Source organism: Vulpes vulpes, chromosome 16 (assembly GCF_048418805.1).
Source record: "Vulpes vulpes isolate BD-2025 chromosome 16, VulVul3, whole genome shotgun sequence".
NCBI classification, from domain to species: Eukaryota; Metazoa; Chordata; class Mammalia; order Carnivora; family Canidae; genus Vulpes; species Vulpes vulpes.
This window is the reverse complement of record NC_132795.1, coordinates 22,353,144-22,370,766: the sequence shown is the minus strand read 5'-3', so window position 1 is coordinate 22,370,766 and position 17,623 is coordinate 22,353,144. Positions and strand designations below refer to the sequence as shown.

At 38.4% G+C, this 17,623-nt stretch overlaps 1 protein-coding gene across 2 annotated transcripts in view; it reads right to left on the bottom strand.

Moving 5' to 3' along the window:
• SATB2 (SATB homeobox 2) overlaps positions 1-17,623 on the bottom strand; it is a 187,454-nt gene that overhangs the window by 44,647 nt on the left and 125,184 nt on the right. For both annotated transcript variants that reach the window (XM_072742826.1, XM_026002597.2), the window contains exons 9-10: positions 12,293-12,505; positions 7,918-8,073 (exon numbers count right to left, since the gene is read on the bottom strand). In XM_072742826.1, the coding sequence (XP_072598927.1) occupies positions 7,918-8,073; positions 12,293-12,505 (369 nt within the window). The remainder of the gene's footprint in view (positions 1-7,917; positions 8,074-12,292; positions 12,506-17,623) is intronic.

Here is a 17,623-nt window from a genome sequence, read left to right as displayed (position 1 = left end):
CAGACAGTCGCTTTCTAAATGGAAGCACATAAAGTCCCCAAACAAACTTTTGTAACTGTGAAAGGATTTCTCTTCAGCTGGTTGAGACTCTTCTGAAGTGTGAAATGAGCCAGATAATATTCAGCTCTTGTTTCTTAGTCACCAAATTCTCTTTTCATGAATCCAGTAAGTGTCTATTAAAATAAATAAACCCCCTAATGATTCAAGATAACCTAATCAAGAAAACTGAAATGGATAAAACGCTAACTGCAAGGGAGACTTGTCAAGGGCTTCAGTGACTCTGACAAGGAGGTCATCTAAACCTGAAAAGGGTCTGTGCTAAGCATTTGGTTACAGTTCAAGGTTAATTATTTTATACCTTGAACGTGTTAAGTAAAAATGATCTGCTTCTTTTTGTATTTTTTCAAGACTATACACTAAGTTCTAAACTATTTTCACGGGGACCAATTTTCAGCTGTCTCTGGGCATGTCTCTCACATTTCTATGGATGTGTTTGTAAAGATTGAATCTGTAATTGAGTGTAATGAAAATTTTATTTCAGAACAACTCCTTAACTTCTGTTATGGATAGCTCAAGACAAGAGGGGATTTCATAAAATCTTGTTGCCCTTCTTTCCAAAGATATATGGGATAAACATAGCTACATAATAATGTGGAGATCTGGTATGATTTTATACAAATATATACACAGATACATACATGCATAAGTGGGAACATGCAGCTGAAAAAGCCATCCATGTTTATCAAAAAGATGAATGAATCTCAAATCCTATACTTCTCCACTTAAATACTAGAAACGTATTCACAGCAAAATGTGCTAGGCTGAAACATCAAGCAGAGAACAACCAAATATTTCCAGTTCCTGACTTCAGGTCCAAATTCCACATACCTGTGACATAATGCTATATATTTCACAAACTGCCTCAAGAACTTAGAAGTGCAGGGGGGGAAAAAACCCAGACACAGCAGGAAACTATGAATGAGACTTTTTTTTTAAAAGATCAGAGCTGGGACCCAAGTAAGGCAAGCAACCAACTAATGTGCAAAATTTAAGGATTGTGGCTCTGAGAGCTTCTGCCTTCTTAAAATTTGCACCAGCTTCCTTCACCCTGGTCTCTGCTCTGTGAAAGGAAGATAATCCAACAGTTTCCACAGCAAAGTGATAGGAACTTTTCATGGGTACCAACATTCTCCACCTATAAGAACCCTGTTTAACCCAATGTGCTCTTTGTAAGAGGCTGGGAGGGCTTGGAGAAATAGTTTTACTATGTCAAACTCATTTGCTTCACATGTAAGTTTCCAAAGGTGCCATGTCACCAACTGGTAAATAATGTAACTCGAGGATCTCTGCGGTGGATATAAAAATGTGCTTAAAGCCAATACAAAAACTTGAGGTATAGGTAAAAGTATTTGACATTTTAAAAACTGCATAGAACTCTGTGATTAATCTTCATCCATATCTAATTAAGGGCTCTCTTAAACGCTAGTTTTAGGGCATGAAACATTAACATAATTAATTGTAGGGACAGTAAAAAGAACCCAATTTCTCACTATAAGGTTGATATAAAAACTGAGATCTTGAGGGAATTTCTGCTGATAATCTCTCAACAGAATGTAATCTTTCGAGATGATGCTGAGAAAAAAAAAGGCAGAGAATGAAGGGCTCAATTTGATGCTTAAACATCGTGTTGACTGCCTACTTTAGTCTGGCATTTGGGGATGTTGAAAAATCTAATTTCTTCACTACTTGGCATGATAACTTTTTTCAAAGGGTAATTGTAGTGTACATATATTAATTTTTTTCACTTGAATTTAGTGGCTAGCCCTGAACTTGTAGTAAACATGTCCCAATTGACAAAAGTAGAAACTGCTCCTTGATAGGCTGTCAATATGATGCCATTATAAAGAAACCTGCCCAGCAGGAAGAGGCAGCTACTCAGGCAAGGCTGCATGCCTCATTAGCTGGCCTTACCTGCTGAACATGAGAGCAAACGCAAAATCATCTCAGTTGGGACTGAGACCACCCGACTCATCTTACATACAGTATCACATGGTTACTGCTGCCTGTCACTTCTTATACCAGGGAGATGGGGCAGCCAAATATCGACTTCCAATAGCCTGAGCCATCCCAGTTCTAATAGAGCCATTTCCATAAAGGGAACATAATAATATAAGATAAATGTCAGACATCTTTTTGAGCAAAGTGGCAAAACCTTGATCTTTGTGTGATATTTTCCAAAGGCTAAGAAACTAATAATGAGATAAAAGGCAATATTTTATACTTTGTAAATTTACTTTCCTACATGAAAAGTTGGCCATAAAAAAAATAGTTTTAGCTTGTCTTATAATTATGTGTTGTGCACTATGATTTCAATTAGGATATAAACACACGTGCACATCCATACACACACACTACGTGTTAGAAGGACTCTAAAATGTGAACAGTAAAAAAAAAAAAAAAAAAAAAAATGTGAACAGTAACTATCTCTGCACTGTAGATTTACAGGTGATTAATGTTTTTACCTTTAAACTTTTCTTCATTTCCTAAATTTTCAAAAATGAAAATTACTTGGTTATTTAAGTAATAACCAAAAAATACAGTTACTTCTTTAAAAAAAGAAATATGTACAACTAAATTCTGCCTGGGGCATTTTTAAGAGACACAAAAGTAAAGATTAATGTGGTAACCCATGACCAAATGAAGGAAACTTGTTAGCACATATACTGAATGTGATTAAAAACTCCAGGGCAGCCTGGGTGGCTCAGCGGTTTAGCGCCGCCTTCAGTCCAGGGCCCGATCCTGGAGACCGGGATCAAGTCCCATGTCAGGCTCCCTACATGGAGCCTGCTTCTCCCTCTGCCTGTGTCTTTGCCTCTCTCTCTCTCTCTCTCTCTGTGTGTCTCTCATGACTAAATAAATAAAAATCTTAAAAAAAAAAAAACCTCCAAAAGCAAAGAGCAATAAAAGAAACAAACCAAATAATATATCCATTATTTTTCTTTATATAAAGTTGTCTGTCTTTCCTTTGTTTCCACTTTATCTTAAAAGGACCTGCCATGAAGAGCTGCATATTTTAAATCATTCAGCCTGTTAAACAAATCAGAGCATCTATAAGAAAAGATTTTATGATAGGGAAGGAACTTCATAAAATCTGAGTTTGCAATCTACATCTAAAGCATAGGTACCCTTCTACTTAGGAATACAATTTATTAAGTACGTAGGAACATGGAATACATTTTTTTTTTTGATGTAAACATAAGTGATAAGGAAGGAATAAAGGTCAGAACACAAAATCTACTTAATCCTAATGTACATGAAGCGTAGAACACACTGAAACCCAATCACCATGGAGAACACAGCTTTGATGGGGAAAAGGATTTCAGAATTGTGTACTGGAGCCCAGAAACTCATCTTCCCCAGCTGCAGTGGGATCATAATTATGGCTCCCTATCAAATTTCTTTGTGCAGGAGGAATAAGGACTCTCTTACCCCTGATTCTAGTGCTAGCTCCTGCAGCTTGTGGCATTGGGAAAGTGTGTGGCAAGGAGGGGAACTCCAGAGTCTTTAAATCTTGGTGGAGATAAGGACATGCTATGTCATCTCACCAAAGAGCCCCCGGGTCCCTATCTATTCCCAGATGACTTCCTCTGGGGTTGGCCCTGTCATCACCAGCATCTGAGATTTTAAAATCAGGTTACAGATCTCTTCTTTTTGCAATGTGTCAGCCTTCCTCTACTTTTCTAAATACAGAAAGCACTCCCCCCATCACCACCACCAAAAAAAGGGGAAACAAACCCAGTGCCCTTTTAGAGTTTTTGTTCGTTTGTCGGCTTTTGTTTTATTTTTTTAAATGGGGACAAGGGAGAACAGAAATTGAAATAAGCCCCTTCCTGTTTACCTACTCTATTCTCACCCAAACAGAGTAAAAGAAGGCAGTCACTTATTTAGGGTTGGGGCTTTGGGTACATAAATAATAAGGATAGATGTACTCTCCTAGCAAAAAAGCCCACCAACTTTAGATCATCATCAGCATTCTATGATGTGAAGTACTGTAGACTGTAAAAACAAGAAGAGGTCAGCATATGAGAGAAACAATGAATTCGTTTCTGGGGGAAGGAAAAGGGTGTCAAGAGGAAGAAATGTGGCTGAAGATGCTTCACAAAGCACACGGCCAATCCTGGAGGAGTGCAGCAGGCCACTGTGCTTCCTCTCTCTGGATTTCCATCTCCCAGATTCTGTGTGATAAGCCACAGTAGGGGAGGAAGGGGGAAAGCAACCCCATAGAGGCTAAGGGGAACAGAGATGATGAGAAGCTGTGGAGGAACAAGGAGTCCCTAAGCCTCTCAGTCTGCACTCTGGGGCATCCATTCCCGTGGCCCTTTGTAGGTAAGGGTCATACTGAAGTGATGTAGAAAATGTCCTGTATGGGGGATCCCTGGGTGGCTCAGCGAGCGGTTTGGCGCCTGCCTTTGGCCTAGGGCGCGATCCTGGAGTCCCGGGATCGAGTCCCACGTTGGGCTCCCTGCATGGAGCCTGCTTCTCCCTCCTCCCGTGTCTCTGCCTCTCTCTCTCTCTCTATGTCTATCACAAATAAATAAATAAAATCTTTAAAAAAAAAAATGTCCTGTATGACTTTAAATTATGGCTCCTGCTAAGGACCCACCAACTAAAGACTTCTAGTTCACATAACAATCACCAACTATGGTGTATTCTCTCCTATGAAGACCATCAACAATCTGAATATTCTGAAGAGAGAGAGAGAAAAAAAAAGATTATCCTCAGAATTCACACGCATACACAACACACACACATACACACTGATCCTAAACTGAAATGAAGGGAACGTGAAAGGTGAAACAAACAGATATGCATAAGCATACCTTTTCCTCGTATTCTTGCCTTCTGCTTTTCCTTCTTTGGCTCCTTCTCTTCATGGGAGAAAAAGGCAAGGGCAGATAGGAGACGTGCAGTGCACCGGGATGAGAGACTGGCCATGCATAAGGAAGGAGCTAGAGCTGCACTGGACAGAGGGCTATAAATGCGTCCTGATGTAACTGACTTACACACTATGGAAACACACACACACACACCCACACACACACACACACACTCCAGCAATATACCATCACCAATGGGACCAGAGACGAAACTCGCACAAAGTTGTCATCCTCTCGACTCCTTGTCTGAAGCTCTCCTCCCACCGTGTCCCTAAACGCTTACAGGTCACAAGGACCATCCTAACCCACCACCCTAATCTCTCTAAAATTTTCCTTTCTTTTTTCCTTCTAACTCCCATTCGAAGCTTGCCTAACACAAAGTTTTAGGTATTATTCTTAATAGCTGATGGCAACGATTCACACCAAAGAGTGGAGGAGTTTAATGGAAGGCTTGTTTCTATTTTAAAAGAAATTTAAAATGGAAGCGCAGGGGCTGCTATGCATATCTGAACTGGGTCTTCAAGATGCCCAACCTACCCCAGGTCACAACAGTTCCTAATTAAATGTTCTTCTGATTTCACATCCAAGAGAACAGAGAGCCCTTGCTATTCTTCTGCCTCACTCACAAGAACTTCTGCTTCCTCCAAAAAAAACCCAGAGAGAGGGAAGAAAGGGAATGCAGGAAAGGAGAGAAAATCTTCATATTCTCTGTCTTCATAATCCAATAAAGAGGGTGCAGACACTTCCCACTGCACCTTGGAGAGGCTAAGTATTTTGGCCAAAGTTCCATGACTAGTCACACTCACACACACACCTTATGGATACATGCCAAATACATATGCAAGGTACCAAATCATGCAACTAATTTCACAAAATATACTCTTTACGAGGTAAATGCTGGTACATTCATGAGGGAGTGAATATCTTATGTTAAATTGCCTTTGAAACTATCAGGTAGGTTCACTTTGTTTGGGGGTACCATTTCTTAAAATCTCCCCACTTGATTTGCCAGTCCAGTCAGCTATCTATCTACAAGAAGGCCCCCCACTCATAAATGAAAATGAGATCACTGTCCCAATGAAAAAAGGTAAAACCTCAAAGCACCTTACCCCAACTAAGGCTCAATCTTACCCTTCAACTTATTAATTCTCAGAACTACATTTTCCTCCAGATTCCATGAAATCGAGGCTACTTCTTCAGGAGGCATCAAAAATTTGGCGAGCCAAACTTATGCCAACTGGCAGATACAGCTTTCAATCAGCCACCTGAATTATTTTGGGAGGCTGGAGGCATCACCATTTCCAAAAGCCATAGTGCCAAGTCAACAGAAAGATTACAGGCAGTCTGAATCAAGCTCTTAGACTATGGGCTTCAGGTTTTCTTTAAAGCTGCTTATGAAAGAAGTGAGTGAAACTTTGATATTTACGTCAAGTCACGACCAAGGGGTAGGTTTGCAAAATCAATTGTGTAGCTTTATACTCACTGCACATTTACCACATATGTCCTTTATTACACAGTGGAAAACCATTAAATGCACAGTAGTTTTGCCAAGTGGCATTATGCATTTAACAGCTTTATTCGTTTAACAGCTCCAACTCTCATTATATTTTGCCATGTGGTACATGGGATTTTATGCATTTAACAGTTTAAGAAGGCTCTACGGTGTTTTCTTTTCATGTATTTCATACGATGGTTGGACATCGTATCTTAGCAAACTGTATTTCAATGATTTCATTGATGAGCAAAGAGTAAGAATAACCAGGAAAAATTACTACACTGAAAGGGAGACGAATATTCCGATTTTCTTCAAAATTCCTTGATATTCCACTCCTTTCTGTTTATCAACATCTGAAAAATAAGATTCCTGCAAAACTATAGGTAAAAAAGGCTATTCCCAAAACAATGTAATTAGTCTAAAAACAATATTTAGCTATCTACCATTTTTAAAATGATAATTTAATTTTCATTGAAAACCCTTCCTGCTTAATAGAAATACAATATTCAGTAACTCCCTTTCTTTTCAGCACACAACAGAAGATCTGTTAAGGAGATGCTGGACCATTTTACCATTTACATATGTGGGATGGAAACATTTGTCATGCAAGGCCACAGAGGAAATCAAGCTCCGAATCAAAGGACTCTCAAAATTATGCTTCAGCTAACTTTTGTTTCCTCCACCCTGCACTGGATAATTATTCATCCTAGGGATAAATAAGTCAGCACCTCAACCTAACGCATTCTAGGATAGGGTAGTAGTTATCCCTTTAAACGAATTGAGACAGATAGTGGCTCCCATCAACTGTTGCTGCTTTCAGAAATAAAAAACCGAAGCATCTGCTTACCCTTTTCCCTGGAGCATTCCATTCCCCACAATCCCGGCACTGAGAAACTGTACTGGATAAGCTTCTATGTTTTTCTGTTATCAATTTTAGCACTCATTCTGGGACCCCTCCCCCACATGTATTTTCTCCTGGAAAAAACAACTGTATTTTACACATAAAAGAAACACCTGACATGGCAAGGTGTCTCTGGGGCTGGTGAAAAGAGGTTATTATAACAAAGTCAGCAGTTCCCCTGGTGGGAATATGAGAGGGGATAAGACAAGATTCCAACTGGGTCTCAGGAAGATGCTATTTTGTACATGCTAAGTTTTGCTCAAATATGAAAAAGAGAGAGGGGGAAAGAAAGAAAGGGGATACATAGCAGTGCTTAGAATTATGAGAGAAACCATTCAAGGCTGATTCCTTCTAGAAAAAAAAAAAATTCCCTAAAAGAAAAAAAATCTGGGTTTCAACTTAGTCTGTATTTTGAACTCCAATGGGAATAAAAGCAAACCGTAGAGCAAAAGGCAGAACACGACAGGTTCCCTAGGGATTATTATTGTTATTATTATTATAGGAACAGATGTATTTTTATTGGTGGGAGGAGGAGAATGGTCTAATTCCAGCCCTCGCTTTCGCTCTTTTAAAAAACCACTCACCTGACTTTTATTTGCAGCCACTTTGGCAAACAGGGCTTGAGACACCTTGGCCCTTTTCATCTCCTGTTGGATCTCATCATAAATGGCAGCTGTGATGTTGACGTTGGCGCCGTCCACCTTAATGGGGAGGTCTGTTGTCGGTGTCGAGGTTTTGGCCTACCAAGAGACCATGAAAATAATAATTTAAAAAGTGCTGCATTCAGCCCAGCCATCTGTGCAGAAATTATCAAAGGATTTCAGTCAGCTGATGCCAAACTGCATTAGCTACAAAGGGACACTTCCTGTCCATTATTCTAATCGGGTTAATTGTGATTGGAAATAATTGCAGTGCATTCCTATAGGACATGCAGAGTCCTGTCAACCCTGTGTGCTTTTCTTCACAGTATCCTAGACAGTTCACAGGTAGGATGGCAGCTCTAGGCACCAAACTGTAAGAGAGCACCTAACTGTAAAACAAGCATGCAGAACACACAGTTACCTTTTTCTTTCTAAAAATGGCACACCTTGGAGGAAGAGCCAATTCTTCCAGAAAAAATGAGTAAATGGGTAGAGGTCTCTAAATAATAAATTATTACTCAATTTAATGCACTCCCCTGAGTCTCTCTCATTCTTTATTAAAGCTTTACATATGTCATTTGAGTATGTATGGTTTCCCATCATTATCATCATTATGCTACCCAGACAGTCACCTAATTTCACCTAGGAAATCAGTGGAAATGAAACAAAATTTCATTTCATAAAACTAGGCTTCAGAATGCCTTTGATGTGCCGTTTTCATTTCCTTAAACTCATATTGTGGTTTTATGTATTCTGCTGTGCTCGTTTTAATTGAATGATTTCCCATCAGCTTCAGAGACAAATGAAGGACAATATAGAAGGTGTCTGTACTTCTTGGGTTAAGATAAACCCAAAAACACTTGTGTCTCCAGGATCCAAAAGACTCTCAGCAGCATTTACTCTGGTGGGAAGTCTTCTCAGAGCGCCTGGCAGCAGGACTCCAGGAGAAGCCACCGATTTTTGGTTCCTGAGCACCTGGCTGATTTGAACTAAACTGGGTATTTTCTGGTCTCCACTTACCCTAGAATCCCAAACCAAGGCAGTGGTCACCAAATCATTACTTTCCTTCTACGGATGCCCTGAATCAAGCAGCATTCAGACTTGGAGAAAGACAGCATGTAGTCTGGACACTGGGATCATGCTCAGTAGCATCCTGAAGCTGGCATTAGCATCATAAGTTTCTATGAAGGCTTTAATTCCTAAGAGTGCTCACTGACTTTTGCATTCTCCTCTCTCCATGTCTCCCACTATTTTCTAATTACTAAAAAATAACTACAATGTATGCAGTATACTTTTTTATTTGCCAGGCACTCCAGTAAGTGTTTTACTTTTCTTATTTAATTCTTTGAGGAACCCAATAAATCAGGCTTTATTATTTTCATTTTACTGAAGAAGACAACTGAAAAGAGGATACTTAACTTGCTGGAAGAACATGCAGCAGCAGGTGAAGGAACCATGATCTGAACTCAAGTGTTTCCAGCCCCAGAGCATTGGGTTTGGGGCACTATGCTATCCTACCTCCAAAATCTCTACTTTAGGCTGGGTGCTGTTTTTACAAGTACCTTCTTGCCTTCTAGTTTGGGGTCTTCCCATAATAATTCAATTTTATTTCTTTTTCTTTCTTTCTTTCTTTCTTTCTTTCTTTCTTTCTTTCTTTTCTTTTCTTTTTTCAAGAAACTCCTTTTTCTTCTCAAAATTTCTAGTTAATCCACAGTGCTTTTTCTGGTAAGTGCATATTTTAGCATATCACTTCTGCCTTTCTCAATTGAAATTTCTTCATTAGCCTCATTGACTGTCTCATCTTATTTGACTAGCCAAATCTTCTCTAGAACCCCCAGGGCTAAAACAAAACCCCTCAGGGCACCATTATATATGGTCAGGAGCCCATGCCTTGTGACTGAAACAACCAGAGTTCAAATCCTAGCTTTATCACTCAGTTGTGCGAACCCACACAAATTATTTAACTCACTAAAAACCCGTTTTCTTATCTATAAAATGGGAATAACAACACAAAATGGTGATGATTGAATTCATGCAAAATGCTTACAATACCTGATACACAGTAAGTGCTCAATAAATTATCATTCTTATCTTTATACTGTTGTTTTATTAAGTACATCAAGAAATGCTGGCCAACTCAAAGAATATGAGAAGGAACTCTGAAGGTTTAATTTAACATTTTAAATTTCTTCCATTTGTTTTGAACCAATAATAGATTGTTGATGGGGTCTGGGAAATATTCTCTAACCAACAGGAGGCTGCCTGGGTGTTCTAGAATGCTGACTCCAACTAAAAGCCTTATCAGTGGGTACTCCTCTAACATTTGTTCTCACAATGAAAGCTTTACTAAAGATCTTTACTACTAAGATACGTATGTAAAGAAGTTTGAGTCATAGATAATCCGAAAATGCTTTTAAAAACTTTAATAGCTTCCTTTTCTCAATGTTTAACTAAGAGAAAAAGAAAGTTCCAGACGATGCACACATGCCACTTCCATGACTGTATTCTCAAATATATTTTGAGAAAACGATTTATTTTCAGAAATCTCAAAATTGTGAAATTAAATGATCAATTTCCCTGTTATTCTTGTCCATAAAGGGCACTTCTCCCTAGGAATTTTCTAGATGAGATTTTTTTTGCTATTCCATAAAGCAAAATACTGACTCTGATTGTTTTGCCTGGTAAATTAGTCTGGCTCTGAAAGCTATCATGTCTTGAAAAAAGGTGTCTAAGAAATAATCACACTAGAAAAATATTACAAAGAAGCAGAAAATTCACCACCCAGACTTGAGTTATTTTCTAACAAGCAAAAGTGACTTTCTGAGAAGAGTTGGTTAAACAGCCATGAAGCATGGCTGGACTCTGTAATGATTTAATGGGCTTCAAAAGTGGCAAAAATATTGGTGAATTTAATAGAAGTAAATATTAGTGCAAATTAACAACTTGTCCAGCTCAATAGCTCAATATGTATGACTCAAGATTTTTAAAAAAATAAATAAAAAGAAAAAGCTTGGTTACACTCATCCAAAGTAAGCAGTCAAGAGACTTATTTTTGGTTTAACAGTAACTAAAACCCATAATTCACCAAAGACTAGAGTGTAAGTATCACAATTTGGCACTGCATGACAGAAAATGATCTTCAATTAAAAATCTACTGCAGAGCAAAAAAAAAAAAAAAAAAGAAAAGAAAAGAAAAAAGTTATGGTGTCTGAAAAAAATGGATATACTTGAAAAAGCTCAAATATTTCTACTAGAATAAAATTCTGCTTCTATGTTTAATCAGTTCCTTGGAAGTTACCAGAAAACACTCATAATAACAAAATCATATCTATGCAAAAAAACAAAAACAAAAACAAAAAAACAACAAAAAAATTCAACAGAACCCTTTGATTTCAAAGTACCTATTTTTTGAAATTGTACAAATGTGTACCTTATTAAATATTTGTTTTGAGACATAACTTGCAGCCATCCTAGCAAAAGTGAATGAGATGGCTTTATCATAAATCTACTGACTAGTAAAAGTTTGGGGGAAATAGAAAGTAGGCTACAAATGAATGGGCTCAGATGTGAACTAGAAAAGTCGCTTAGCTGACTCGAGACCTTGACCCTTTAGTTAGGACCTCTGAAGCACATGGCATCACTAGATGTGTGCATTGCAGGAAGACCAGATCTGAATGCTTTTAAAGAGTGGAAAAAGGAGGGAAGGAAAGCTGAGTCATCGCGTTCTGCAGGAAGGATCACCCTAGGAAGGAAAATCATTAAGGCCTACTTTCCACGTCTGTGTTCTGAAGGATCACTGAATGATCTCCCGAACAAATCTCATCCAGCCACTGCACGTGAATGCTTCTACCACGCACAGATTTCTTCCCCATTTTGTCTTTTTCAGATTGCATAAAGAAGAGCTTGGATTACTCTATTTGTCCCCTGCCCCCAACCTTCACCCAGTATCCAAATAAATATACAGTTTAAGGAAAAGCAGTGTTCTTACTATGCAAACTCAGTTTCAACTCAAATCCCCTGACCCTGTCTTAGATAACTAAGCAGATGTGTGTAAACATTCTAGGGCCTATTCATCCACCCACTCCTGCCCTTTCTATGAGAAAGAATGGTATTTTTCTAAAGGGACAGAAATACTGTATGACACAGTAAAGGATAACAACTATTACACGGTCAGAGCTTTACATTCTCTGACCAATATGATCAGTGAATAAAGGAATCCTTGAGTTACATCTCTTAGTTTTTGAGAGAAATACAGTATCAATAAAGGCAAGAGGTTTCCAAGGCCAAGAGTGAAAAGTCAGTGGAGCAAATATCTCACCTGAGGGGTTCGGGAGGAGCTGGGACTGCTAGAGGCTGACGAGACCATGCTCACATTGGGGTTCATGCTCCGCTCTCTCTCGTCCTGGTATATGCGATCCCGCTCCACTTCTGGCAGATTGAGGAAATTCTGCATGGCCCTCAGGTTTACTAAAAGAGACTGAGAGGCTGTCCGAGGGTCTTCTTCCTTACGCAAAATCTCAGACAACAATCCCTGATTAAATGGAAAAAAAAAAAAAAAAACAAGAAAAAAACAAAAACAGGCCAAGTCATATCTGCAGGTATGTGTATGGTTTCCATCATCTCTCCCCCTCCCCCTTTGTTTAGTGTACCAGCTGGCTGTGATGTCAAGAACCTCAGTCTAATTGCTGAGGGTTCTCCAGCAGGAAGATTTTGTGGGAATGTGCTTGCCTTCCAGGGCTGTGCCTTATTCTGGACTGTTCTATTCTGACACTTTATCATCACTGTAATAATCGTCAGCATACAGAGATGCCAGCTAGCAAGGTAGGCGCTCGGAAGGCTTGTGAAACTGCAGTTACCACCAGGTGCCTCCTACAAGTATTTCAGGAACTGTTAGAACTCTCTCTGCTTGAAACTGGGAACACTTGGCAGTCCTGCTCAGCTTTACAAATCTGCCAAGTTTGGTAAATTTAGTTCCGACATTTAAACAGCATGGGAGATTTACATCGACTTAAAAAAAAAAAAAAAAAGTTTGGCTGAATTTCTGTGTGACCGGCCACTGTTTTCAATATAGATGTTTCTCATGGTAAAAAAAAAAAAAAAAAAAAAAAAGGAAAAGGAAAAAAAAGGGGTGGGGGAAGAAAGACACAAAGCAAATGGCTATAACTTGTGTTAACCCTCTGATGGTCCTGAGGGCACCCAAACCTTTTTTCTGAGATGCCCTTCTGGTGGAAGCTCTAATCCTACCATTGAAAGCAATGGAAATAGAGTCACATCTGGTGAGTGATCAGAGCACACATCAGAGAATGCCATGTATAGGCTCAGATAATTTTTGAATATGTGACTCATCCATATAGAAAGCTTTAAATAGGAAGTTAGTGTTTTCATGTGCTCTGATGGTAGAGAACTCACAAGGAAAAGGAAAATGTTGACGAGTCTAGAGAAAAGTAGTATCTACTCAAGAAAAGGGCTGGAACACGTAAGTACTTTGGGTAAAAGCTAAACCATTTCAATTCTGCACTCTTGTTAGATTATCACACAGAGACATCACTTTACACTTCTGACTCAGGGCATCTCTTCTCAAGGTAGTATGAAACCAGAGTCTGGGATTATCATCCAGGAAGAGCTAATTCTAGCTCTGTTAACCTCTGTGTCTTAGAATACCTAGGGCAACCCAAAATGGTAAAAAGTAGATGCCAAAGACATTTCCACTGAGAGGAATATTAATGCAAAGAACACACTCAGATTTGTTAAATATAACTTAAATATAAAGAAGTGTTGGATGGAAGAAGAATACACAGTCTCTGGTTGGCCAGAAATCTTCAGGGTAAGGTAGGCAATTTAAAAAAATAAGTAATTACATTATAATGTAGTGAAGCAAATGTCACAAGAATGTGCATCACACAACTATCAGCACTCCAAGGAGGTAATCACCACTTAAAATATCACATAAGGGGATCCCTAGGTGGTTCAGTGGTTTACCGCCTGCCTTCGGCCCGGCGCATGATCCTGGAGTCCCGGGATCGAGTCCCACATCGGGCTCCCTGCATAGAGCCTGCTTCTCCCTCTGCCTGTGTCTCTGCCTCTCTCTGTCTGTGTCTTTCATGAATAAATAAATAAAATCTTAAAATAAAATAAAATATCACATAAGACAATTTATAAGAAATCTACGAGTAGTATGCCACATGATAGTTCTGCAACATGGGTGTCATGCTGCTTGGATTAGAGAAGTCTTTGCAAATAAGAATAAAACATGCCATACAATGAAGCTAAAAGAAATGCTAGTAAGTGTCTGTGTGCACGCATGCCCAAAGAAAGAAAACGGTAGAACATGTATGTGAAAATACTATATTGGTAAAATGAATGTAAGAAAATCCAGATTTCTTATCAGGCTTTTAGAAGCAAGAGACATTTGTCTTCCAGAAAATGTTATACAATCTAGGTACAGATTCTCTTTTTGAAATTAAAAGTCAGTTCTGCCTTACGTTATCCTACTTTCCACTTGCATTAAGCAACTTGAAATGTTAATAATGAATTTGTCCTAAAATCTCCAAATTAATATGTATAAAAAGCAAGATGGAAGTGGATTTAAAATCAATACCAATAAGACACTAAGAGTGATGTTTCCTAAGCTTTCTTTAATAACAAACTCTGCACATACAGGATAAGGTGCCCCCCCCCCCATACACACACCCCTTCTCTCCTTTCTTCTCTCTAGCATAAGCAACTTTAGCATTTTAATAACTCTCAGACTACCAAATTTGGAGGGATTTTAGGGTCTGCATGGATATATTCTTTATGCTGGCTACTATAATTATACTTACAGTATCTCAAAGGCAAAATTAGTAAAAGTATTCTTCTGTGAAATTATTTTTCCAAGTGAAGTACATTATAGTAAGGATCTTACATGCAAAAATAGTGTAAGGATCTTACATAACAAAAACTATTGTTCTAATGGACCAGGTTCAAAATAGTAAGTTGTTCATTCCTAATCAATAAAAAAAATTCTTCCAAAGCATAGAGGTCTTTTACTTATCTCTTGTTTGGCTTGGTTGACTTTATTTTTTCCCCACACAGAAATTGTGGAGTTCCTTCCCCTACATTTTTTTTACATGTTGGACAAACTTACAGGGAAATGAATCCACCTCTAAGAAAAATCAAGACAAAGCATCTTTGTAAATGACTGCTCATCAGCATCATTTCTGAAGTGAATGAGACACAATGTTTGTATTTTAAGGGGCTGGTGAAATATACTATTGCCTCTGTTTCATTTGCCTAAGTGAAGATAAAGTCTCAAACCAACAAGGTGGCCAGTGCTGCCTCCACGTATTGCCCCAGAGAATGAGAACACTGTTCTCAATTATTTACTTAAAGTCTCATCTGTGTAGCCATAGTCCCAAAGCAGATTCTTTTTACCTCAGACATTTTCAATAACAAGTGGCTAACTGGTGAGCGCAAAAAGAGTTTTAGCTGTTTTGTTGAGTCTTTTTCATTTTGGTTATTTATGTGCTCTTCACTATTTAAACTGGAATTTTTAAAAATATGATCCAAATTCCGCAGGCTCTTACATGTAGAGTGAATTTATTCAGTTAGCTGAAAATCTCATGGGGGGAAAAAAATCAGAAGAAAACCTATGGCATAATTTACACGACAGACCACCTTATCTAATTATCAAGATAAGTAAATGTTTATCATATTGAAACTGTCTTGAATAGAATATAAATTAATAATTTATCTCACATAAATATTTCTAAAGCCCTTGCCACTATGTTGTCTGGCATTTTAATTATCAGCCAGCCAGGCAGGAGGTGTCACTTGAACATTCCCATTATGCAGCCCGAGATACAGAGAATGTGCCATGGCACCTGGGCACTGAAAAAAAGAAAAGTACTTTTATGAATAGAAAGGTCATGAATATTGAGAACGTGAAAATTGAGGGAAATTAATAAATTAACCAGGATATTGCTTATTAAACTTTCATATCAGTAATCATATTAAAACATATTGCAAGTATTGAGTAAAGTGGTCATTAAGAATTTTCCTCATTGTAGGCAACAGAGCCTTCTCAAGGGAAGGATTATAACTATTCCCAGCACGGTGTTAGCTGAGGTTATGTAAGACCAGGAAACATGTTGACTGAAAAGGAATAGAGGGAACATCTGCACAGGGAAGAAAGACACCTTGCACAATAGCTCTTGGGTTATAAGCCACTGAAAAAAGAACAGAGGCAGGCAAAAAGAACCTCAAATTGGCCTTCTCCTTAGCCTTTTAATGGGGGATTTTGCAAGCTTTATATTATTTCTAGTACCCATAGAGAATATATAACATTGGCAGAAAATTCAATAAAAACAAAATAATTAAAAGCACAAGAAATATAATGCCATCTAGCTTGGTTGCTAATATAGGCTATCTCCACAAACAAAAGAAAGAATTTAGGCTAATTTTTAAAATGAAAAATTAATGTACTTATTCTATCTAATATTTTATTTTATTTTTATTTATTTATTTATTTATGATAGTCACAGAGAGAGAGAGAGAGGCAGAGACACAGGCGGAGGGAGAAGCAGGCTCCATGCACCGAGAGCCCGACGTGGGATTCGATCCCGGGTCTCCAGGATCGCGCCCTGGGCCAAAGGCAGGCGCCAAACCGCTGCGCCACCCAGGGATCCCCCAATATTTTAAATATTTCTTTGGGACAAACGAGATGTCTATAGTTTCTGATCTGCAATTTCTGATGAGCTTTCTTGTTTACATTATTACAACTTCCATATTTCTTCAACAATTTATATAGTTTGCCCCAAATTGTTAGTGTGTAAAATACATGTTGATACTCAAGAAATGCTTTGGGAAACATTACCATGACTGGCTCTATAAAATTTAGTTCTAACTTTCTGCACTAGCCTTTGAGGCCTTGTCTGAGACGGATGATAAATTGTTTATGATGGGCCCCTTATTCCTTAATAGAGCAAGAAGAGAAATATAACCTGGACTAGGTTCTAGGAACACTGAGCCCAAGCCCCTCAGACCTTCTCAAGGCTTGACAGCAACAGTGGAGGTCACTACTGTCTAGATTTTAACAGACATTCATTCTTCACATCTCCCAGACTTTTGGTAATTCTGTAGGCAATATCTCCCACCGATTACCTAGGGAACCCCCCAAACTCAATGCACCTATTACCAAAAAATGAAAGAAAAGCCTATTAATTCATTTCTTAGTTATGAGGTGGTATGAAGTTCAGAAAGGGATGAAAATATTAAGACGACACATTCTGCTGCCAAGGAGTTCACTATATGATGGTTTATAGAAACACAATGTAAAAGATGACAAGTGTCACAAATTCCAGATAGAATGAATTGCAAGCTGCAGGACTCAGGGAAAACATTTTGGAAAAAGTAGGACTTGACTTGGCTGAGATCTGAAATACACATAGTACATGGATATAGAGATAATGATGAGACTGGCCAAGGGGGGATAGGCAAGTGAGGGACTGGCCAGCATTAAAACATTGTTAGAAAAAGAAAGAGCATGACTTATCCAGGATGCCAAGAGACGTTTCTGTTTCTTTAAAAGCTTAAAAAAAAGGTGCAAAAACTGATAAAGCAGAAGACATTTTGAAGTGAAAAATACTACAGGCCACATTAATATAATTCT